The sequence below is a fragment of the Orbicella faveolata genome, unplaced genomic scaffold (genome assembly GCF_042242905.1).
Source record: "Orbicella faveolata isolate gen_17 unplaced genomic scaffold, um_ofav_v1 contig_46, whole genome shotgun sequence".
In the NCBI taxonomy this organism is placed as follows: domain Eukaryota; kingdom Metazoa; phylum Cnidaria; class Anthozoa; order Scleractinia; family Merulinidae; genus Orbicella; species Orbicella faveolata.
This window is the reverse complement of record NW_028301576.1, coordinates 9484216-9508797: the sequence shown is the minus strand read 5'-3', so window position 1 is coordinate 9508797 and position 24582 is coordinate 9484216. Positions and strand designations below refer to the sequence as shown.

The 24582-nt window shown below is 36.8% G+C and overlaps 2 protein-coding genes across 7 annotated transcripts in view; one reads left to right on the top strand and one right to left on the bottom strand.

Annotated features, from left to right (window-relative positions):
* Positions 1–8094, bottom strand: part of LOC110051171 (sphingosine-1-phosphate lyase 1-like) — a 28685-nt gene extending 20591 nt beyond the window's left edge. Inside the window, exons 1-2 of the mRNA XM_089278522.1 lie at positions 7960–8094; positions 6886–6998 (exon numbers count right to left, since the gene is read on the bottom strand). The gene's annotated coding sequence lies outside the window, so the exon portion shown is untranslated. The remainder of the gene's footprint in view (positions 1–6885; positions 6999–7959) is intronic.
* On the top strand, positions 62–22491 carry LOC110051170 (PH and SEC7 domain-containing protein 1-like). Of its 6 annotated transcripts, XM_020757176.2 has the most exons (20): positions 64–307; positions 2287–2353; positions 2533–2586; positions 10633–11560; positions 11993–12186; positions 12970–13028; positions 13148–13237; positions 13635–13678; positions 13900–13966; positions 14434–14460; positions 15124–15205; positions 15554–15624; positions 15718–15863; positions 16489–16581; positions 16881–16932; positions 17337–17366; positions 17564–17638; positions 18219–18254; positions 18357–18442; positions 20776–22491. In XM_020757176.2, the coding sequence occupies exons 1-20, from the start codon at positions 167–169 to the stop codon at positions 20795–20797; spliced, it is 2364 nt and encodes a 787-aa protein (XP_020612835.1). In that variant the 5' UTR covers positions 64–166; the 3' UTR covers positions 20798–22491. The 6 variants fall into 6 exon arrangements, with proteins under 6 accessions (XP_020612834.1, XP_020612835.1, XP_089134647.1 ...); XM_020757175.2 differs by having other exon boundaries at positions 62–307; positions 18357–22491; XM_089278521.1 differs by lacking the exon at positions 64–307 and adding an exon at positions 1461–1506 and having other exon boundaries at positions 18357–22491.
* Positions 22492–24582: the final 2091 nt, after the last annotated feature.

Sequence of the window (24582 nt, the reverse complement as noted above, 5' to 3'; positions counted from 1 at the left end):
TTTCCGTCTCCGACCACTCAACAATCGCAGAATCGTTCGTGAACATTCGTGTGATATTCGTTGATATTCGGTACACCTTCGAAGTACCGGCGGGTGATCTATTATGGCCGAGTAACAAGCTCGAATGAGAAATGAAGCTGCCGATTGTGCATGAAGGAGTCGAGTAATGGCTCATGACAGATATGTAGAGCTTGAAAGGCATCCTCTCGGTGGATTTGGCTTTAGTGTTATCGGTGGAGTTGACACGCATTTGCCGCCTATGGTCTGTGCCTTGGTTCATAATGGCTCCGCACAACTGACTGGAAAGGTGAGTGTGTTCATTTTGATATTTCTGCCCCAGCTTCAGTTTACGTACATTAAATCGAGAATATCAAGACAGTATAGCACAGATAAAATAATATTCGTAGCTTACACCTGAGCTATGCCTTTTGAGATAAAATTCGCGTACTAGAAAATTCTCACTCGCGCCAAATGTCCGAGTACTAGATTTCAACGTGGCAACTCGTTTCGCCGCGATGTAGAGATTGAGTGTAATTTTGTTTCTACCTAGCGTTTGGTTATTAAGCTTAAGTACATCAGCCTTACCGTTAAGCTAATTTCTTTATTTCTTCGGTGTATTCTCCCACACGGGCTTTCTTATAGTTTGTTTTCCATGGACGCTGTTATTTGGTGCTCAAATGATATAGGGGAGCTTGTTTACAAGGACGTTTCGTGTGCAAGATAGAGATTTGCGTTCGTTCCTAACTTTGATAATCACTGCCATGTCGATTCTGCGATTTATTACAGTATTTAATATACGTTGCGATAGTAGCTTAAGATAATCAGTTTTAATTTGGGGAAATTTATGGAAGAATTTATTAAAATGTTGGACTTAAATTTACTATTAAAATCGCTGCTCAGCAGATCAAAATTCAAAGTTTTTATTTATTTTCGCACGGAAAACATTCCTTAGCTTTCTTAAATATGCTATTTCCATACATGTGAACCTTGTCACATTATGTCACATTTGATATTTCAGTAAATAAATTGGTGTTTAAATATAATATACGGTAAGGAAATTAACGAATGTTTTCTGTGCTGGTTATCGAGGATGGGGGCTTATTGAACAGTATACCTTTCGTGTCTCGAAAATCGAAACTGCCTCAGGCAATTATTGTCCTGCAGTGAGACTTGACATTCCAGCCGCCCAGTCTGAATGGGTCAACAAAAAATGTAATAATTGCATTGGATCAAGCAAGCAAATTGCTTGCTAGAAATGGTGGGAAGTCGACATGTTTGTATAATTGAATTCGCCGCGAAATGTGTACACATGTGGTGTCCATGCAGGCATTCTACCTCCATATGGCATGGATCAGAACTGTCCTTCGTTCTGTATCTAATTAAATAAGTTTGTTTGCCTTTACAGCTGGAAATTAAACCAGGATCTCTTGTTAAACACGTGCTATTTTTGACAACTTTAGTTGCAGAGTTGACCACCATCTAAAGGCAGAAAATATTTGCTCAAAGGTGATTTGTTTTCTGTCACATTTGGAGAAAATCAATCACTGCATGTAAAACTTGTAGAAAATGTAAATAATGGCTATTATGCAAAGCAAACAGCTGATACTTGTACAGTGATTGTGCTGTGATAATTTTTGAAAACTGATTAGGGAAATTGGAAAATTCTGAGAATGTTCATCATGAAACCACTTCAATTCAAGCTATTCGTCTACTTTTGTACTTTTAACTGACAGAGCTAATAAGAAATATTAAGGCTTCCTATAATAGACATATAATTTCCTTTAATTGTTTGGAAGATTCACTGATGTGATTATTGTTTGTCTCACAGAAATTTTCTTTACATGTATGTGTGTTATTAGGCATTTAAATCTAATGAACAATTTTCAAATATATTTTTCCAATTGTCTGCGCATGTAAATAACATTATATAATATATCCGGTACATTCTGGGATATTATGTGGAGTACTGTGCCTATTTTAGAGAAATTGAACTGCTTGAAAATCAGCGTGGATGATTTCAATTTGAATTTTTGTAAATTATTTCAATGTTGTCAACATTGTGGAACATTTTTTTGGTCTCTGTTAGAGCAACCATAGGTTTGCATGTTCCAGAGTCAAGAAACGAGTGATTTGAACATTTATTTTTTAATATTGAAAAGGCATAATATATATTGAACCATTTACCAGAGGCAATGTAACATAGAGACATGTACCATTGTACCCTAAATATCTTCCATGTAGAATTTTTTCTGAGTGAATGAAGATTATTGTTATTGCTATTGTCAGGTTTTTGCTGGAGACGTCATTTTGGAGGTTAATGGTCAACCTATCACTCAGTTCACCACAAATCAAGGTGAGGGCCAAATGATTAAGAACTGGGCACCACAAGATTGCAAGAGGAAATCACTATCTGAGCTTAATGGATTTAATTAATTACTGTACCTTAGGAATTATTAATTAAATGTACATCATGTAAAAGTATGTGCAAGAACCTTAGAAGTCATTCCTAACAGAATCTTTTTATTGTTTTAGTTGTAGAAAGCATTCGCAATACACAGGATAACTTAAAACTCCGACTGAGGGATGGTGAGGAAATATGATTTATTTTCATCCTCTAGTTTGATATTATGTATTAAATATTGTTATATTATGTGCCATGAATTCATTCAAGACATGATCATCAATATCAGAATTTCAATGTATTTTTGAGCCAGAAAACAGGAGTGGTATTAATTAAATTGAGGATCCCAAATTCTTTTGCTCGTGGAATTCATAACATTGATATACATGAAAAGAGGCCACATTTTGGTTAATAAGTTAGGCCTTTTTATAATAATAATTTTAAAGGGTCCAAGTCAGCCACACATTTGTTCTTGTTTACATGCGGGAGTTTGGCGATTGTTAATATTATATTTGGAAGATGTGGAAATGAAGGAAATCACTGTGAAACTACTAAAGATGATTAAACATACTTTCAGGAACACGATGTACCGTAAAGCAGTAAGATTTTGCTTCACCGTAGATGCAATATCAATAATTTCAATGGCATTGAAAATGGCAGAAGCTGACTAGGGTCCTTTAGTAACTCCAGAAGGCAAGATTATCAGTGAGACTACTTGCAGTGACCCACTTTGTTGTGTTGTTCCACAAAATATGCATATACCCCTGACACCACTTTTTTTTATTTACGGGCCCTCCCACCCATGCCTCAGGAAATTCTCATTTTTGTTCTCCTCCCTCTTGGAATTTCTAGTAACCCTCCCTTGGATGGGTAGGGATATTTTCTAGAACCACGCATCAGGGTTCCATATTTGCAGTCGTCTGGTCATCTGTGACAACTAAAAAGTCGTAGGGATGACCAAAACAATGGAAACTCATTCGTTGGACGAGTTTAGTTTGACTCTACTCGAAAAAAAAATTCTTAAATTTTCTTATGAGTTTCCTGCATTCTGACCTCTTGTCATCCATTTGGAACTTGTAGAAAACAGAGAAAGATTTGAAACACTTTCTTTCGCAATAAACTCATCATTTTGGTCTGCCATCCTGGATGATGTGATGAATGAAATCATTGCAGGCTCAATTTTCATTTTGTCAACCGCTGATGCTCTGTGCTGTATCTGCATCCACCAAAAACACATGGTGCCATCAGGATATGGAATTTGGTCATGTTAAAATTTCAGAAAAACAAGATACATGTAAATATGAGTAGGAAGAACAAAAGCATTCCTTTCAGCCTTCATGGCAGTCGAAGAGGCCTTGGTTTTCACTTGTACCTGGTTTTTCTTTGTCTGCTGACAGCTGCAACTACAGACATGATGTACTGAGAGTCTGGTGACGTTAAAATAATGAAAAAGTAAACTTTCCATTTATGTGCTGTTTTGATGCAACCCTTAGGATTTCACAGTAACAATCGTTTCGGGTAGCGTGACATTACTATGATTCAGAAATAACGGAACCAAAAAAACCATTTGCCATGGACATCTTCAGCCTTACTGATCAAAGTTTATTTGATAAAAGGTTTTTGTTTTCCTTTTCTACATGTAATTCTCAACAGGAATAGTAATTCCTTTGATTAGCACTCTGGTTATACATGTATATGAAACTAAAATGTTGTTTTGCCATTTTGTATCCATCCCAACTTAGTGCATTGAATGGTTACATTACTTCTATGATAATGTCACAAACCTCTATATGTTTTCGCAAATCTTTCACTATCCTAGTGGTGCTATTCTCTTAAGAACAAAATTAATTTGCTCGAAACGCCTGCACGATAACTTAGCCTTCAGTGTCCAGTTCTGGCCCTCTCTCTGTCACGCAATGCTACTGTGGTGTTGCTTGACAGAAAGAGGATCGGAATTGGACTATTTTTACCAGCGATAGCAGCTGTATTTCAGGTAATGTCAGTTCTCCCTTTTTCAGTGCAAATAACGCTACTGTGACTGTGTATCATCTAGAATCACCCCTAGCTCGATTCAAGAAATTTCGTCTGCTGTTTTATAACTATTGCGTGTTTGCCAGGGTTCAGATAAAGAATGCTTCTCCTTAGTGGCTTGTCTATTTCCTCTTCTATGAAGGGAGCAAAAAGTTTATATTCAGCCGAAACTTTCCCACACTAGTTACATATAAAACTTATAAATTTGTGATGCAAGAAACTTCACAAATATTGCCGCAGACCCCGTGGCTCTTGATGAAACCACCAATCAATTTCATCAGTCTTTGAGGTGACTCTCTCACCGATGTAGGATATAATTTTGACCAAGTAACGATCTCTACCTTCAGTACTTCTTGCTCCTAAGTTGTATTAATCGATGACATTGTATTTTAGTTTTGTAACGACAAGTGGATAGACAACAGTGTCGGCAAAAACAACTTATTTAATGCCCTAAGCAGCAACGACGAAAACTACAACATGGCCAACCACATGAGCCTACTGTCACATGATCCGCGAGGCGGGAACTAGACTTGTACTTCGTGTACGCATACTTGTTACAAGTTTGACGTGAATAAGAACGAACTATTCCGTGACTGGACTTGACTATTTGATAATTAGATTATTTCTTGTTTTTCTGTGAATTAAAAATTTATATTTGGAGCAAAACAAAATCGTTCCTCTTTGATTTTTCATGAGTGTTCAACCGGTGTTTACGAGCCGCAAGATTGCCCAGGAGTTCCTGACAAGCGAACCTAAGCCTCAGCTCATTGATCAACAATGCGTTGTGTATAACTTCAAGTGTGACCAGTGTGATGCTGGTTATGTCGGTTACACCCGTGGCCATCTGTTCGTACGCGTTGATGGACATAGAAGCAAGACCTCGTCAGTACGCAATCACTATGATAGTAGACACGCAGGCAGGATTCCAGATGACCTTCACAATTGTTTTAGCGTGTTGAAAAAATGCCACAACAAGTTTGATTGTCTCATTAATGAGATGTTACTCATTAAACAATTACGACCGTGTTTAAATGTACAATCAGACTCAGTTCGCACTAAAGTCTTTGTCTAACTTATGCAAATTAGAAACTCTGAACTCTTAGTTACTCTTGAAATCGCATATTTAATTAGTTTCCCTTGACAATGGCGCCAAGATGTTGCCGAAACGTCGGATTTGTCTATCGTTAGTTTTTGCCTGTATATATTTAGCTTTATTCCATTTATCCCCAGCAGTAAGTAAAAAAATACACATCTTTCTTATATTTTTGAGGAAACAAGGGTATCATGTTGCATAGCTCGGCAAGGAAAACAAAAGTATCAAGTTACATATGTTGGAGTGAAAAATAAAATTGTCATATTTGCCACTTCTGCATATTATTGAATTTAAAATGACTGAAACTCAGCATAAAACATCACAATAAAATTCAAAGCCGTCTTGACAAACAGTAATTGTAAGTTATTTTTGGGCCTTGAAAGAAAATACAAACGTGAAACTTACTCAATGCTAAGATAATGTCTTATTAAGTTTTTGTCTGCTCATATTCTGCAAGGGGAAAAGGCCTAGTTGACTACCAAGGGAGAGAACAGCATGGGTAAGGACCTATGTGACTACTGTATCAGAGCCGTAAATTGCACTCTGCACTATCTGAGATTGTCTTGCTAGTTTTAATATGTCATCTGTGCGTAAACAACAACACAAGCTGTGTATCAACATAAAAAGCTGATCCCGAAGTTTAAATCGCGGCACCGTTAGTACTTAACATGTTCAACGTGTTCACTTAATGTGTTCACAAACTGAAACAATGTATAAATCTAATACTACATGACGAAAAATAAACATCCTTTGTTGTCTCATTGCTCGTCCACAAAATGGGGGGAGAGAAGGGGGCACTTATTTTAAATTTCGGCTAGAAGGGGCGCTTATTCAAAGGGGATGCTTATTCGAGGGGAGGTGCTAATTGGAGGATTTACGGTATGTCATCTGGCATACTTGCCTGGCTGACAACTTGGAGAAATAAACCAAATGGATCCCTGATGCGTTATAATGTACATGTACAATGCATGAGATGTCTTGAGATATTTTGATTCCCTTGGCCATCCAACTATATTATATGACTCTTATGAGAAAATAATGGTATTTCTGACAAACTTGTTTATCCTTCTATTGACTGGACTAATGTGGATAACAACTTAAAACAGTTAATTATCCCAGACTTTTGATGTTCAACTATAGCAATATCATCAAGAATCTATAAAATATTTAAGAAGTTCACATTCAAGGCTTTACATATTAGAAATAGGTACTGAATTATTAGCTTTAAGAGATCTGTGCAAAAAGTACCACATATTACATGTATAGTACTTGAAACATCCTCTGGCCGCTAGCTGATTTGATAAGCAGAATGTTCAGCTTTTGTGAATTACTGGTGGTACACCCGCTTATTTCTCCTTACCTGATAAATTGGGATGAGAGATTTTCCAGCACACAGTCTTTGTATAGTTCACATTTTAATACCATGTACAGTACAACTGTATGTTGTTTGGAATTTTTCTAAGTCATCATTTCCTTAAAAAAATAAAATTTATGTCTTAATAACTGTTAGGAATTTACCTTCATGTGGGCAACACAGTAATGCATTTTTGTGATAATAGTTAATGCCGCTGTTTCAGTTTTAACTTATAATAAGTGTAGCTTTGTATTTCCAGAAAGTATTCATACCAGGGGGTTTCATTAAGGACTGTGCACAGGGCAAACTGACTGGCTGTGAGGACAATTTTGCCCAGCTGGTTTGACCACCTAGTAAAAAGCATTTCTCATAAAGGTCAGATGAAATTGTTTTGCCTACCTGTGAAAACCAGTTGCCCTTCTGCTGAAAACACTAATGATACCCCTTATCTATTCTCCTCCCACAGAAGGGTTGTTGGTTTCAAACCCCAACCCTCAGGAAATTCCAGGTTTTTAAGATCCCCTTTCCCCCTGGAATTTCTACTCACCCTCCTGGGGTAAAGGTATGGATGTTTTCTGGAACCACACAACATTTCACTACAGTCATGTAGAATGAAGCGTGCCCTTAAACAATGTTGTTGTTGTTAATTGAGAGTTCTCTAATCAAGGGGACGTTTGTGACCAAAAAAAAATTTGTAGGCTGTTCTGGGCTGTTCTTTTAAGGCAACAGGAAGTTATCTAGTGGGATCATATCATTCTTCAATAATTTTGAGTTTCAGCCCTCAAGCTTTTTCCTGTGATAAAGTTGCAATTCTGTTATGTACATGTATCACAACACATACTGTATACATGACTTGTGTGAACAGCTTTTTCAAATTTAGTATCTCACAATGATTTATAATATTATTTTTTTGAGAAATGGTTATCAGAAAATGGGTCACAGAGGTGTATCAAGACATTCCTCTGTTTCCCAGAGAAAAAACTTTTGACTTAAAATTATATTCTATTCATAAGTGAAGTTAAGTTATAAACTTCCTGTTCTTTGTTTTATTTTGTGTCAAAAATAACAAAGGCATCCTACCTCCTCAATATAATGATGTCATGATGTTGTGTCTTAAGCTGCCAAAACATTGTGAATTATAAATTCAATTGTTTAATTCATTGCTGTGCACAAGAATTGGTTCTAGTCAGCTCCAAAGCTGAAACCCGGTACACGAATGTTTGCCACAACGACTTCCTGTGTGAGTCTTCCTTGAATGTCATGACCTTTGAGAATGTGAAACTTGAATCTAGTTATAATATTGCACACTTGAATGGTGGTTATGTGCTTGCTGCCGTGGCTGACTGAAACATGACAAGGTTGGTTAAGTTTGTATCAATCTTCGTATGAGGCACCCTTAGTCAAATTATCAAGATTTATAACTATGTGACTGTACTACTGTATGTTGCCTCTTCTGATTAGATGTTAACTCTTGTTAATTGGTGCCTGCTCTTAGAAAGGCAAAGGACTGACTGAGGTGTTTCAGCTAGGTTTTCATTTTCAAACTGGTAATTTTCATTGAGTAATCCTTCTTTGACATTAGCATATGTTGGATAATTTTATACTCAAGTGTGCTTCACCAATGTAGCTAATAAGTTTCTCAGTATTAATATACAGTGTATTTTGGTTGAGTGCCAATATTTAGTAGATCAGAATTGCAGTGTCACAATTAACTGAGACTTGAAAGCCATTTTTATTGATATTTGCCTCATTTGACTCTGTCATTTGCCAAATCTGTGTTTGTTCTGTAATGGCGTGTTATTGGAGATCCTGGCTCAGCATTTGTGGTCAGCTTGGACATTCTTCAACTATAAATTTAAAGCTTGAACCTTAAAGATATTGAATTAGATGCATCCACTTTAGGTAAGGGAATATCTATATGTATGTAGTTGTGATTTAACTCTTTGAAAGTCAATGGACAGAATGTTTTTTTATTGATTCTTCCCCCTAACACTTCCCTTATCATTCTTGTGATTTATACATGTATCCCTAATCAACAGAAGCTCTCTTGGTTGACATGACATGCTATTTGATTGATATTCTTTTACTAAGGAGTCGACTTCGTAAGATTAAGATTAAAATTATTGTTATGATGCTCTAAGCTAGCCATGCATGGATCGAGTGTTTGAAGGCAGTTAACATAGCATGAGTCTGTGAATAATTGTGTTGTGGTGTTGCTGATTTATCATAGCCTGGTTCTGAAGTTCTAAGCAATATTCTGGTAATACAGTGCGTGGCTTTTAGCCAACTCTCTTGCTGTGTCTGAAAATGCGGTGCTTATAGTTATGAAACACAATATTTCACAGAAAGAGAATAAATTATACTTTGACACTAACCTGTCATTTACTGTTAGTTGAAACTATTATGAAAGCTTTAACCTGATGACATTTTAAAATAAAGTTAAATACATATAATTTTTCTTATATTTTCATTTTCAAACACCTTGGTAACTAAGAACAAAATGGTAAATAAATGTGCTCTGTACAATTTGTGCCTGTAGCTTAATGCTTTTTATTATATGTGTTGATTGTAACAATTTAGAGCAATTTACATTTTATGCGATACATGCATCCTGAGACATTCTGCTAACACTAACATCAAGCTGAGAAATCTACAGAACTGGTATAATTATATACAGTAATACTGAACTGTAAAATAAAAATCAATAATCGCAAATGCACTGGTTACATCTGGTTTCTTCCTTTTTGTGTTTCATTTTATTTTCAGTTCTTGTAGTTATCGATATTAAATGGAGTTTTCATGCATAAAATTTTGTTTTAAAAGGACATCATGATGTCATTTCAAGTGAACTGGAAGTTCAGGCAAAGTGTTGAGAATGTTGTATAATGCTGGCAGAGATCATTTCACTTGAAATCTATGCTAATTTGATTTTTATCTCTCTGTCTGTGCAATATTTTTAACCTTGTGTTTGGGTGGCTGTATACACAATCTACAAGTGGCAAAGAAGTAGAAATATTATTTTACATACTAGCAGCTGTATTTAAATTACCTGACTGGTTCATGTACATACTTGCAGGTGGTTAATCAACCCGATTTGATACTTGATGTCAGTATTTTACAAAATCACAATTTTCATAAATGTCTTAAATAAATACAGTCATATAAATGTGCTCATTGCTACACGTGAATGTGATGGTACATAAAAGCAATATCCCCTAGGACTCAACTTTCTTTATTCTCATCTTCTGTCTGCTTCTTCACAACATATGGGCATTGTTGGAGAAATTACAAATGTTGATCTCCTTCCAGAAGTAGCTCAGGAAACGATGGTATAAAGGGAAGCTCGTCCACTTTGTTGCCAGGCTACTTTAATTTTGGTGGTTATTTCTGAAGTGATGTAAAATTAATCACTTCAGTTGATATTACTGTCTTGATTTAAATAGCTATATTTGCAGTTTCTGTCTCTTTTCAGTTTTGGGTTGGTAGATGTGTTTATGGTTTTTTTTTCATCAACTTCAATCATGCTTCACTTCTGAGTCACATTGATTTTTGAAAATAGTGGTTATATCTATTCATAACCTCTCAAACTAATTATAGTCTAGTAGCCAAGTTTTGAGACATTTTAATTAATAACTTCAGGGATTGTTGGCTAGTGAATGTGTAGTGTTCTCAAACTGCGTGGAGTGACAAATAGGTATTAAATATATATTATAATAATTAATCTGCCTTTTTCCTGACTGTTTTCTCTTGCAGACCCTGGAACCAGGGAACGTGCTCTACCTTATCTCCGACCCTTTGCAGTGGCTGATCCTAAACTAGCAATCTGTCAAGCAAGACTCAAAAGATCTGCTTCAGCACCAAATAATCCACGCAATCGTGCTCTTACCGATCAACTTCCCAGGAAAAACTTCAAGAAGAAAGAAGAGAGAAACATGCACAAGGCAACAAGCACAAGCACAGATGACGTCAGAGCTGTGGGTCGCATGAGTTTGATAGGATTAGAGGAGGGTGTTGATGGCATTTTTGCGAGAAGAAGGGATGACCATATTGTAGAAAGGGTGATCACAGACTTTCCTGTGCATAACAATAATCCTTCAAGCAGGACTGATAAAATTGCAAGACCGGAAAGTTATAAAAGGAAGAGTTATCCCAACGAGGGACGCAGAACTAGTAGGGAGTCTTTACCAAAGAGCTGCATTAACTGTGGGCAACCCATTGATTCTACGAATGACATAGACTGCAAATCTTCAGCTGAATCGTCTGCCACGGAGTATTTAACATGTAGAAAGTGCGGACATGTTAGGAAATATTCTTCTGGTGGAAGCAGCCTTCCTGGGACTCCTTACTCTGATCATAGAAAATTAGAACCCTCTCCTTTTGCACTGCCTTCTAAACATACATCTCGATCACCAACCAAACTTAATGGAAATTTAAATTCTAAACTTGACCAGACACATGGCAATGATGAACTTCTATCCCCTCCTTCCACAGAAGGTAGTGCAATTTTAAATGGAGGAGTAAAAACTGAACAAGTTGATAGAACGTTTGAGGGATTACCTCCTGATTCTGCTGGGCAAGAATACAAGGACTTACATTATGAGGCTCCATCTTCCTTAGCAAAAAGATTGTTTAACTTGGATGGATTTGGTAGGGAAGAGGTTGCAGCAGAGCTCTGTAAAAAGTAAGTACCATTTTTCTTTTAAGTTGAAGAAGAGTTTTATAATTAACAAATTCCATATTTGTGTTTGAACTTGACTAAAAGATTTTGTTGGCTGACTGAACAGTTAATCAGTCAGTCAGTCAATTAGTAGGTCAGTCAGTCAGTCATCAGTCGGTCAGTCAGTCAGTAGGTCCTCAGATAGGTGGGTAGGCAGGCAGGCGGGCAGCCAGTCGGGCAGTCAGTCAGTAGGTTGTCAGTTGGTCAGGCAGTTAGTCAGGGAATCAGTCAGTTGGTCAATCAATTGGGCAGGCAGGCAATTAGTCAATACTTCCTGTTCAAGTCACGTTCTTCAAACCTATGTTTTAAATTGTACATTTTCTTTAGATTTTGTTAAAACCACCTTTCCAAGAAGGACATCTTTTTAAATTATTAATTTTATATTTTCAATTTCAGTACAACTTATGGAAAGTCAGTGGCCACTGAATACCTAAAGTTCTTTGATTTTCACAATGAAAGCCTCACACAAGCACTACAGAAGTTCCTTAAGGCCTTCCACTTAAGTGGAGAAACACAGGAGAGAGAAAGAATTTTAATTCCGTTTTCGAAAAGATATCAAGAATGTAACAATCCTGAGTATGGCTCGGAAGGTAGAGGACTGATTGTCTAATGAATGATTAACATAAATCATATGTTACTTTCCTCTAAACTTACAATATTAATTAATATATAACTGAGAACACTGCAGTGTGAATTAATACAGATGCATCCATAATTTTCTTGGTCATATAATAAATAAGCAATTATGCAAAAGTTCAGTCAATTAAGGATCTACACTACAAGTGATATTTCAAAATCCTCTCAAATTGCACTTGCCTCATTCATAGTGTAAATCCTAATTGCACAAGTTTGCATTCAATATGATCACATAATCCTGACAGCAATGGCCCACAAAATTGTCAGAACCAGTTGAGATTATTTAGAAATGTTTATATACCGACAAAGACAGTTGAATGGCTTAAGAATGATTTAATAAGTGGCTATGTGAAAGAGTTAGAATGTAATGGGTCTAAATGAAATTTAGGGAAAGTTAAAAAAAAATCAAGCAGCCAATGCTTGGTTCAGTATCATTAAATGATGTATGGAGTCTCCATGAGCTTTGCCAGGTGCTTTTTGCTTTGGATTGGTTTTCTAGTTCACTTGCCTGTTTAAATTCTCTCCCTTCCTCATTCATTCATGGGATGTACACCTTGTACAATATGCCAGAATTCATTCCACACGCTTTTCCCAGGTTGCCATGGTGGCGTTACTCTCTGCTTGTGAGTTTGCTGTCTTGACTTACATTTCCATGTTGGTGCACGTACAATTCTTTCAAAAGAGGGATAGATAATAATTGTAGAACTCATATTATAGTTTTATTTATTTATCTTCAGATGCAACTCATACTTTGGTGTGTGCTATCCTTTTGCTTAACTCTGATCTCCATGGTGAGGTAAGTTTTGTGAGAAAAAAAAATCAAGTTAACTGTCTGAAGTGGAAGTCATGGAAAACGGAAATGTATTTTGTCTGTGTGATTTCCTTTTCCAATCAAGATTTCTTTTGTTGCTGCAGAACATGCATAAAAAGATGACCCAGCCACAGTTCATAGAGAATTTGGCAGAATTGTGTGATGGAAAGGACTTTCCTAAAGATTTACTCAAGGTAATTGTATATCATATCACAAGATACACAAGGATCTTAGATAATATCATAATGTTGGAAAAAAATGCTACTGACATTTACAGGTTAAATCACAATTATCACCAAATGCTGCTTGCTTCAGGAGGGGCCTCTGGTATTTTTTTTTTCTTAGTGCACATGCTTTCCGTACTAATGTTGTCAGCTGTACATGTACTTTCTGTGCTAACTTTGTCAAAAGTTGACGTTGTGTTATTAACCTGCTTCAGCCCTCTGGTTCTACACATTTTAACTATATACCAGGAGGTGTGGTTTTCCTGAAAGTTGCAACTATCCCAAAGTAGCAAATTTAAATCCAAATTACTTCAGGAACGTTCTGATCACTGGAGTAATGAATTCTAACCCATTATTTCCTTTCCAGGCAATATACCAGGAAATCAAATCAAAACCACTGGAGGGCTTTGGGTAGGTACCAATAAACTTCTTATCATCATGATGTCAACTGAATTACATTGTATGTGAAGTATCCAGAAATGTTTTGAAATCTTCTTTTGGAACACATCGGAGAAACAAGGAACCTTGCCATTATGTGGAAACCCTCCAGCCACTGCATACCAATGCTGATAGAACTTACAGTAGCTCAACCACAAAACAGTCACCATGCATGCTTTATTTTGTTTTTTAAGTTTTGCAGAGAGGACACCAACACCAACTCCATCCAAAAAGACTCTCGTCACATCTAATGGCATGAAGGTAAGGAAAATACCTTTTTGTAGTTATCCTGAAGCAATTTAAAGTAACCCTCACTAACCCGCTGTTCAATTTACCATTTCTTTCACTATAGTGTGCTTGACGTTGACTATCGGCATAGTGACTGATCATTACATGTAGATGACTCTTTTGCAGTGAGATTTCAAGGAATTGTTGGTTTCTCTTTGTGTTAGCCAGTGGCTGAAAAACTTAGTTAATGATCAAAATAGTTGATTTGTTAAACTAGAAGGTAAAATTGAGTGCTGTGGGAAGCTGACAGATTGAGCATTAGCCTTGTCTCTTGAGGGGGAAAGTGACCCTTGTCAGGGTATTTTACATGTACATACAGTGTATTCAGTCTCAAGTGGCCATCAATCTTCCTCTGTCTTTTAGTTTTAATGTCAAAAGCTCTGTTACTGTATCCTCATTTATTCTTTCTCTAATCATGCAATTGGTGTTTTATTTTGTAGGGAAGTCATGTAAATCCATTTATAGAGGTCAGTATTGCCCATGTAACAACTGAATAGAAAAACTTTTGCCTCTTGCATAAACAGTATGCTGTGAGAAGAACACTGTGGAACCTCCACTTATGGCTGTCTCTCTTTGTAAAGGTCACCTTGACACCATGGCCAGATTTTTGTTTGTCCTGACCTTGTGTCAATTGTTACATTTTACTCTTACATGCACATGTATTGGAACCTCTCCATAGCAGCCACTTCACTATAATGGCTGGCACATTTTGGTAATTGCCCCTGAGTGGCTTCACACGTACCATATTCAGTGCAGTGCTGTCAATAGCAATGGAATTAGGTGGCTCTCCTGGCACAGTACTCATCAGAGACCGATGAGAGAGGCTCGTAACAAATTCTTCTAAAGAGTCAGTTTCTGAAAACATGCAGTTAACATTATAGCTGGTGATTCACAACAGAATTAACCCACTGGAGCTGTGGCAGGTGCCTGGCCTCATTGAAAGCACCATAAATTATTACAATTCTGAAAATGTTAGTAATTAGTGATTATTTAAGTTTAAAAAGCCTCCCAGCTATTAAAAACAATTTGATCAATTTTGAAATAAGCATTACAGCACTTATGTGTACTGTAACAGCTATCATTTTTATACCAGTAGAGTTTTGAAATGTTTTGTGCTTCTTTTGCCTTAGATTCAAGCTAGTGATAGTGACAAAGTGTACAAAGAAGGCTTACTGTACAGAAAGGTCACCATGGGGTTAGAAGGAAAGAAAAGTGAGTTATACCTAATATGCCAGCAAATGTTCTTGTTAATCAAGATGATAATTGTGCCTTTTTTTTGTTAGTATGTTATTCATGGTCAATTAAAGTTTCAGGACATATAAATCAGGAATATCCTGAATGAAGGTTAGACACCTCATAGGAAAACCTGCTAACCAACCACAAGTATAGAAATATACAGAAAGAACCAATTCAGTGTACACGTGTATCTAGACACAATGCCAAACCTTACCTTTGACTAAGTCTAATTTAAGGCACTGCAATGTACTGTCGAAATGGACCAAATATCTTGCTATTTCTGCATCTAGCTTCATTCAATAAACGTCTTTATCTGTCTTTTAGCGTCAGCTTGGAAAAGAAAATGGATGCCATTTTTTGCAACTCTCAAAGGAATGATACTCTTCCTCCAAAAGGTAAGTGCAGAATTCATGAACTTTTCAATGTTTGGAGCTCTGGTTCTGTTGTTTACAATGTAAAAGAACATGTACAATTTTGTTCATTTGCAGTCAGATGAAATCACCAGCCCAGAACACACAAGGAACTGTTTAGGTGTACACCACTCCTTGGCCAGTCGAGCTACAGATTACATCAAACGGCCCTGTGTTTTTAGATTTGTCACGTCAGACTGGAGAGAGTTCCTTTTTCAAGCAAAGTATGTAGTACTAGTGCATACAAACTGTAACAACCTTTCTAATCTACTGGCTTAACACCGAAAAATTAATTAAAGTGGTAACTCTTCGAATTAAACTGATGGCAGAAGATAACTGAACATACAATTGAGGGGCCAACAGTGGCAACATCACACAAGTCGACCCTGATACCTGTCGCACTTGTCTCTCAGTGAAGAACTGTGTACCACAAGATCAGGGAAACATGGCTTTGAGATTTGAGCCACATTTAACTTACCAATATAATAATGATGTGGTGCTACAGTAACCCAATTCATGAACGTCTGTTTTGTTGCGTCTTAATTACGCCTCAAAAAAATTATGTTTCTTTAAGATTGCAGTATTCCCTATAGGATGAAATGGAGAGTGCAACAAGAAATATTGTTTTCCTATACTGTATGCTATGTGCAGGTTCAGGTGGATAGTGACAGTTTTCAGTCCTTTTCAGCTCTAGCATGTAAATACTGTCCTGATAAGAACTGGTATTAATCTATCTGAGTACACATTGCATGCTCACAATTGGCAATAATATTATCCTCTACCGAGTGGTTGCTCTTTGCAAGTTTATTTACTACAACTGTCTTTTCTTTCTTTCTTTCTTTCCTGTAGGAACCATCATGATATGAATGAGTGGATTGAGGCCATTAATCTTGTAGCTGCCACATACTCAGCTCCCCCCTTACCAGCACCTGTTGGTTCATGGTATAATAACCTGACTTATACATTCTGTGATCAAACCTTCAACCAACTTATCCTTGACTGCTTGACAATAGCAAATTTGAAAAAAGTTTCTCACAGACATATTGTCTACAGAAATTTTAAGGGTTCTGCAATCAGAGACTTTGAAAGCGGGATCATGTCATAGCTTTCATGAGAGAAGACATGTAAGAGGAGAAAAGAGCATCCTTTCTTAGGAGAAGCATCTAACTGTATTAATGTTATGAATCTGTAACAGCCCAGTAAATAATGTAACTTGTTTTCGTCTCGTATTTCTTTTGTAGCAAAAAGTTTCAGCGTCCAGTTCTTCCATTTTCCCGCACTCAGTTGTCACTTGTAAGTTACCTTCATTTCCTGTTCAGTTGTGAAATATTGGAACATTTTGAACCTCTGAGAGTCAGACATCCTTAACTTAAAGCTGTATCCAAATTTAAAGTGTATGAGAGCTGTTTCACGTATGGAAGGTCCTTTTGGATGAAAATATACCCCAGACGACCCACTGAGGAACTTTTATATAGGAAAAACCCTGTGACAAACTCCTACTTGTCTTTGTGGGTGTCTTTTTACTAACTTCAGGTATCTTTGTTGTAGTCTGCACTGGTGTTACCCTTGACCGTACTGCTCTTAGCCAGTCAGAATCTAGTAATCATTTCAAAACTGTGTACTATTGAAAAGTCAAGACAAGTTACTAATTATTAATAAACTAAGATTTTGACAAACAGTTATTTTTAATTCAACAGGCCAAGCAGGTGGAACATCATGAAAAAAAGGTGAGTGAACCCTATTCTTAGTGAAATATTGGTATCTTAGAGTGGTTATAAAATATGACATTAAAACACAAGTCTTCCAATTTTCCAAGTTTACATTTTTTGTGAGTAAAAGTACTGCTCCAGAAAGTCAGTATAGCCACAATATGCTCAGCATCGATCAAGACATTGAACACCCAATAATCTGTCACATATTTCAGAGTACAGAAGCAGAAGAGCAACTGATCCAAAGTTTACAAAGTAAACCAAAGAATGGCTCAGCAAGAGAACTTGAGGTACTTGCCATTAAGCTGATTACCTGGTAACTGAACTACTAGTACTGTATGTCTACAACAAATCTTGTGAAGGTTTTGACATTGAGGTTAGGAAAATAAACATGCTGTCATCTCGGGAAAGATGTGTTGACTAGGAACCAAATTCTGCCAAGAATTATGCAAGCAGAGAGTAAGGAGAATTAAGACTGGTCATGGCACTTAAAGTGTTGAATTTAAGATGATTTTTCATGAAGGCAGGAAGCTTCAGGTAATTGAATGTAAAGTCTGGCCCAGTCAGGGCCAAGTGACAGTAGCAGGAGAGTTTTCTTCAATTCTTAGCATGAGCATGGGCCAAATGCAGCAACCCTCAAGAAAAATGTGTGGAGCATGTTCAAATTTGTGAAGAGTGGTTGATACTGTAGTAAAGAGCAGCTGAGAATTTGAACACTTCTTACTATTTCCCTCATTTATCCTAGTCTTCAGTCTAGGGTATTTCAAACATGGTATAATAATATTATTAAAATAGCAATGTATAGGTTCAGAGGTTTGCTACCAGAAAAAGTTTCTTTCACTTACTTTATAAACTCTTCTTTGTTTTTAGGAGTGGCAAGAAAAACATGAGTTCTTGGAGTATGAGGTTAGTTCCTGAATCAAGAATACATGTGTATTTCTTTTAATTCTAAGAAGATTCTGATGCATTAAAATTCATGTAATTTACTCATTAATTTTATCTCCTTAGTATAAAAGATACAAGATGTACGTGAATGTTCTGAATGGTTCAAAGCTGGAGAGTAAACTGCGAGAGAAACCCCGTGGCTCTGGCAGGTCTGTTGAGTCTATCATGTTACAGATGAAGCGCTGTAGCTCCCTCGGGGATTTAGATATTTCTAGTGGCTACAAAGGGAGGAATGTGCGAGAGAGCTATGTAATGGCAATTTACAAAGGCTAAGAGACAGATCCTAGAGCTTCTGAAAGTTACTGCAAGGTGTAGCATCAGGAATTTTGCATTATTTCCATTTTTCCTCTTTCGATATCGCCACCAAAACTGTTAGCCTAAGCAAATGCTAAAAATATAGGCAATTTGCTTGCTGCTCATTCAAGGAAGAAAATGGTGTTCACAGTTTTGAAAATAGTCATGTTTACAACAGAGCAGGAAACAACAATAATTTACTCAAGCAGATTTTGTTCATTGCGAATTTTCTAATCTAAAAACAATATAGAATAAGTTGATTAAAAGATTAAATTAATTTATGGAAATCTATTTATTGCGATCAAGGAGATCCCATCAATTGAAAATTGATTACAAGTGGCAAATGGGAGATTCTCAAACATTTTTCCTACATGTATGTATATCATGTGTACTGTACACTGAATTTCATAATGTTTTTTAAATAGGTTTTGTGTTTTGGAATATTTAGATTAGATAAGTTTACTGACCAAACATTTTGCAGTCAGTAAAAAGTAAAACCTAGAATGGTAATTGCTTTTGTATAAAATTGTATAGATAAGATCTATTGCATAGAACTTAGAGTAAAACTACTTAACATATGTGTAACTTGCTTTACAAATTAGTAATTTGTAAATCACATTATTTTCTTGTCCACTGGCATCGTTGCATTGCACAGCCATTAAATATCATGCTTTTTTCATAAGAACTGTAAGTTGTAGACTTTCTCCTTTACACTAATCAATCAGATGAAAGTGTGATAAAACAGAAATTATACTTGAAATTTAAGTAACTAAAATAGTGATAAGCCAGGAGAGTAAGTGTTAAGAACATTTAAAACACTGCCATAGTGAAATCTGATTACGTTTTTGTGCCATTTCCTCCTTGTTCAATTAATCAGAATTTGACTGTCTTGGAACTGCCTCTGCCATCGTTGTAAATGTGTTCTCAAAGACTGAAATAATTGTAACTGTTCTTCATCTAACAGCTCTACAGTAAAACTTGTATCAGACGTTTACATAACTAACTGCTTTTATGTCTCAGACATTAGGTTAATCAATATCAACAATTCCCTAAATAAGTTTCATACCATATTTAATTCTCCTTGCAAGTATTTTTGGGAAAATTTTTCTGGTCTTGCAACTTTAACATGCATGTTCACACAATTTTCTCTAATTATCGCACGTAAACCATTAGGACCTAAAGCACTTCAAGTGTCCTTCTATCTAACTCAAGTACGTAAAAAAGTAAAGTCTGCATATGACTCGAGGGGCCCATTAGGCCAGAGCTTATCCCAGTTTCTGTAGCATGAAGTGAAAAAGAGTGTTTGTACTCCCCCTGGATGGGATGCTTGTCCATCGCAAGGTTACCCCCAGCATTAAGTTCGCCGGTACCCATTTATACACCTGGGTGGAAAGAGGTACTGTGAGAGCAAAGTGTCTTGGCCAAGAACACAATGCAATATCACCGGCCAGGGCTCAAACCCAGACCGCTCAATCCAGAGGTGAGCGCACTAAACATGTGAAAACTGCACCTCCCACAGCTACAGCAACTCAAGTATTTCTCTTTATTTCTTCCTTTTGAGGGGACTTTCTCTCAGCTACATTACTGAAATGTTAATAAAGTTTCATCATCATTATCATCATCATCATGAGACAGAGTCATTCTGTATGTCGTTATGAGATAGGAGGACACTAGTTTCCCTTCTCGACCATCTTATTTCCTTTCTCTTTACCAGTGACTAAAAATGTCCTGAATTACTTCATGCCATGCTGTGGACACTGACAGGTCAAATGCTGGTCTGATGAGCCACTGGGCTTATAAACATGCTTTCATAATGCTTTGTACTTCTCAAAACATGACTATAGTTTTTTTTACATCAAAGCATTGCATAACAGGTCTGTCCACTGGAAATGTAATTTTTTTTCCCCAATGTTAGCCTTCCTTGGTAAAATACTGATTGTTAATTTGATAATTCCCCAAAGTGTGTCACAAATATAATTTCCATTTAATCACAATGAATATAATTAAGGCTAAGTTAAGTAATTCTCATGTAGTCTGCATTGCACAAAAAAGATCATTTACTGGCGATAAATTGTATCTGTAACTCAGGCTAGTCAGTACTGTTATGTTAATTTAATTTTGGTGAACTAACTGCTTCTGTAACCACTGTCTTTCCTCTTTCTCACATCTTTGCTCCTCTTAATTCCAGCTCAGTCACCTGTGTCTGGTAACAATAGTGCTGAAGATGACGAATCTCTCTCCCTGGACAAGTAATAGCATTCAATCCTACAACTGACCATTAACCCCAGGGGGGGACTCCCATCTGAAAAGGTTGGCAATGCTTGTTCTAACAAAGACCAATCGGGGTGTGGCTTGAGCTCTGTTTGATCTAAAAAATAACACTTAAAATGGAATAGGCTCAATTATTAGCTGCTGTTCGGGAAAGGACCCAGTGCTAGCAGATCGGACTCGAGAGACCTGAGGGAATTGAGCCTATAAATGGAAAAATAGCATTTCTTTTATTATTATTTCTTAGAGTGCACCCTAAAAGATATTTTGACAGCTTACAATTGTGGCATTTCGTCACGAACACCATAAGTGAAACCAGAATCTGTGATTTATATCCCCAAGTGAGACACTATACATCTCCAACCTTTTCGTATGGGAGTTCCCCAGGGCTGTTAACAGACAGGACAGATGCTGACTGACATCACACACTTTCTCGTAATGCATGAATTTAAAGTCTTAGAATGTGGATTTTTGATAACACTCAACGCAGCCCCAGTTTAATGAACTTGCTTGGTTTTGAGCATTTTGTTCATTGCATTAGATTTTGGTTATTATTTGTGAACCTTTCTTACATCAAAATATAATTTGTTATACCAGGTGTCCATCTGAGAGCAATGCAACTGATTTTGTCAGTAATTTGCCTAATCAATATAAACTGTTGATCTTGAGCTGTATCTAGTGAGATCACTTATCGTGCTCAAAGCAAGGTGCTGCAAGGTGCAATGTCAATGTTCACTTGTCTCATTTAAAATTTTCAATTAGTTTGACAGTTTGGTTTGGACAACATTAATTTATTATTCTTCCTAAGAAGTCCAGTCAAAATCTGTTGACATAACTGTACCACTAGAATCGTTTTTCATCAAGTTGTGCATTCTATTGGAATTCATTAAACTGGGATTGTGCTGTGAGTTGGAAAGGCAGCTTCCAAGAAGTGGTCAAGTGATTTTTAATCTTCTTTGTGGTTCACAAAATATATTGGGTCAAGCTTTCTTAAGAAGACCCAGAAACTTCATGTATGACCAAACAATAGGCCTTTTCTGTTTGGGCGGTTTGTTTTGCCACTATTACAGACCACGCGATATTCTATAGGGAATTTTTCTTTTTATCCATCAAAAAATTATTCATTCATATACATGTGACTATTTGAAAAGTTCACTGCAAGAATTTTTGAGTCTCATTAAATGTTCCGGAATGGGGCAGCCAACTGCCCAAGCTAAAAAGGTCTATTGAACATCCTTCATTCAGGCTTCACTGTCTTAGAATTCTATTCATTTTTTGGAAATAGCAAGTAAGAGAAGTCATTGACAGGTGTATGGTCTGTTATTTTTGGCTTACAAAAATTATTTTTGAACTCCGGTGAGCCTTGATAGCAAGCATATTTCAGGGAGAAATAGAAATTTCATGTGAATGTGTTGGTCTTTTTAGTAGACCTAGGGAACTTTTTGCAGACATTATTTCAAGTGTTTTTTTACATTGTTATTTATTAAAGTTATAGTGATGGAATCTTTACCTTAAACAACTTAGAATTGTATTAGATGTAGTTCTAGCAATAGATTTACAGCATCATAACGGTTTAAGCTTTAAAGTGCAATTAAAAAGAGTTGCAAAATTACTAAAAAAGACATTCATGAAAACAGTTTCCTGTGAGACTACTTTTATATTTGTTACTGAGGATTATAATAACAAAACCTGCAGGTTGAATTTTCATGAAAATGCAACCTCATGGTTAAGATGGTCGAAGACTCCAGATCAGATCACTGGCAAGACACTTCACACTTGCATTGTAGGGAAACGAGAATGAAGAGAGCTTGGCGAAAGGATTTCAACTACAAATCTCATATTGCCCCTTACCCATCATTGGTCATATGGCAGAAATGAAAACATGAGGGTACGTGTTTTCAACGTAAAGGATACTCTGTCCCAATTCTGACTGTTTATGGATTTCACTGTTTTCCTAACCCTTTGAAAGTAACAAATGCCGGTTGAACACTCATATTTTTGTTTTCGTTGTTTTGTTATTTCAAAGTGGTAAAATTCAGATATTATCCATTTCGCCTGGAGCCCGAAAAAATCAACCCATGCAAGGGGCTATAGCCAAACCAACCCCTTACCTCCTCCCTCCGTGGTCACTCTAAAATCGGCGATCCAAAATACAAATGAATAGAGGCGGTAAGTTTCTAAAGAAACTGTGGTGCTGCGTCGGTGGGGAGTATAACAAGATAATTTGGTTTTATCAACTGGGTTGATAATGTGAATTGGCCACCGTAAAGAGATTCAAAAGATTTCGAATCTCTTTACGGTGGCCAATTTACATTATCAACCCAGTTGATAACACCAAATGATCTAAAATACAGTTGAACACCCATAGAGTGTTTTCACTCACGTGGCCAGCAGCAAAGCAAATGTTTGCAACAAAAGGAAGTGTTTGCATAAGAAAAGAGTTCAACTCCCACGGCATCGGTTTGGTACACCAACATGGCCGCCGTATCATTGTTTTGGACCACCAATATGGCTGCCGTGACGTCATGTGAAAACACCCTGTTGAGCTTCATCTCTGTGACCATCGAAAGCAAAGAGAAATCTTCACCAGCAGGGTTAACATGACTATCCTTTTAAACACTGCTTGGTGTTTCTTCTTTCCATTTTAAGGCCAAATTAAAGGAGGTAATTATCTGTGTTATGAACGAAAACAAGACCTTGAAAGCTTGTAAATTTGCGCAAGAAGCGTACGGACGGACAATCACGTGACAACCAAATTTGTTTACCCGGATTAGGTATGGGGCTCCGCTCGTACGCCTTTGAGGCACATGAACTCCGCTACTATATAAAGATTTGTTAAAAAATAGGAAGAAAAAAGAATTTTTCCTGTCAAAATTGATGAGAGCATCGAAAAGCCGTGAACATTTTTCGAAGTTGAAAGGCTGCCAGTTGGAACATCTTTTCTTCCGGCTACTTCAAAAAGCAGAAACGTCAGCCGCCATGTTGTGACGTAACTGCACACATACAATTTTGTATGTGTTTTGTTATTTCAGTGAAGTACACTGTAATTACTACACTGTAATTAGCTGTTATTGTTCAGAAAGTCACAAGTCCGAACAATAGAGAAGTTGACAACAAAGCAGAAAAAAATCCCACTCACCTTACACGGGCTGCTTCAACATAATAGTAAAAATGACTTCTCGCTTCAACGAAAAAGTACGCACATACACACGTATCATTTCAAGTTAAAGATGAAGTTTATTTCTCTTTTTTTTGGTACGTGAACTCTTCCTGTTGGTGATCTTCAAGTCTATTAGATCGTTTGTTGACACACAGCATTCAGCATAGCCGCGCCGTCGCAGTGGAATACTCTTCCGAAAAACATCACTATAATTATTGTAAACCTATTTGTCAATTTTTAGATCTGAAAACTTTTTAGCTTTTTAGTATTGTAAAGTAGTATTGTAATGTTAGTGAATCGACTTCGATTGCATAGGCGAAACGTCTTCGATGTAGGCGAATCGACTTGAAGACGAAACAACTTGTAGGCGAAACGACCGGTTACCCGCCACTGTGGTGGACGAGGCTTGTGATTACCATAAGAGACTTTTTCTCGAGGCCTGGTATTCTCAGGGAGACCGAAATGCGGGCAATGAACACTTTTACCTCAATTGCTACTAATCTCGCAATCTGATTGGCTAATTTGCCGTTGTCGATAAGAGTCCAGACAACGCTGCCCTCGTCAATG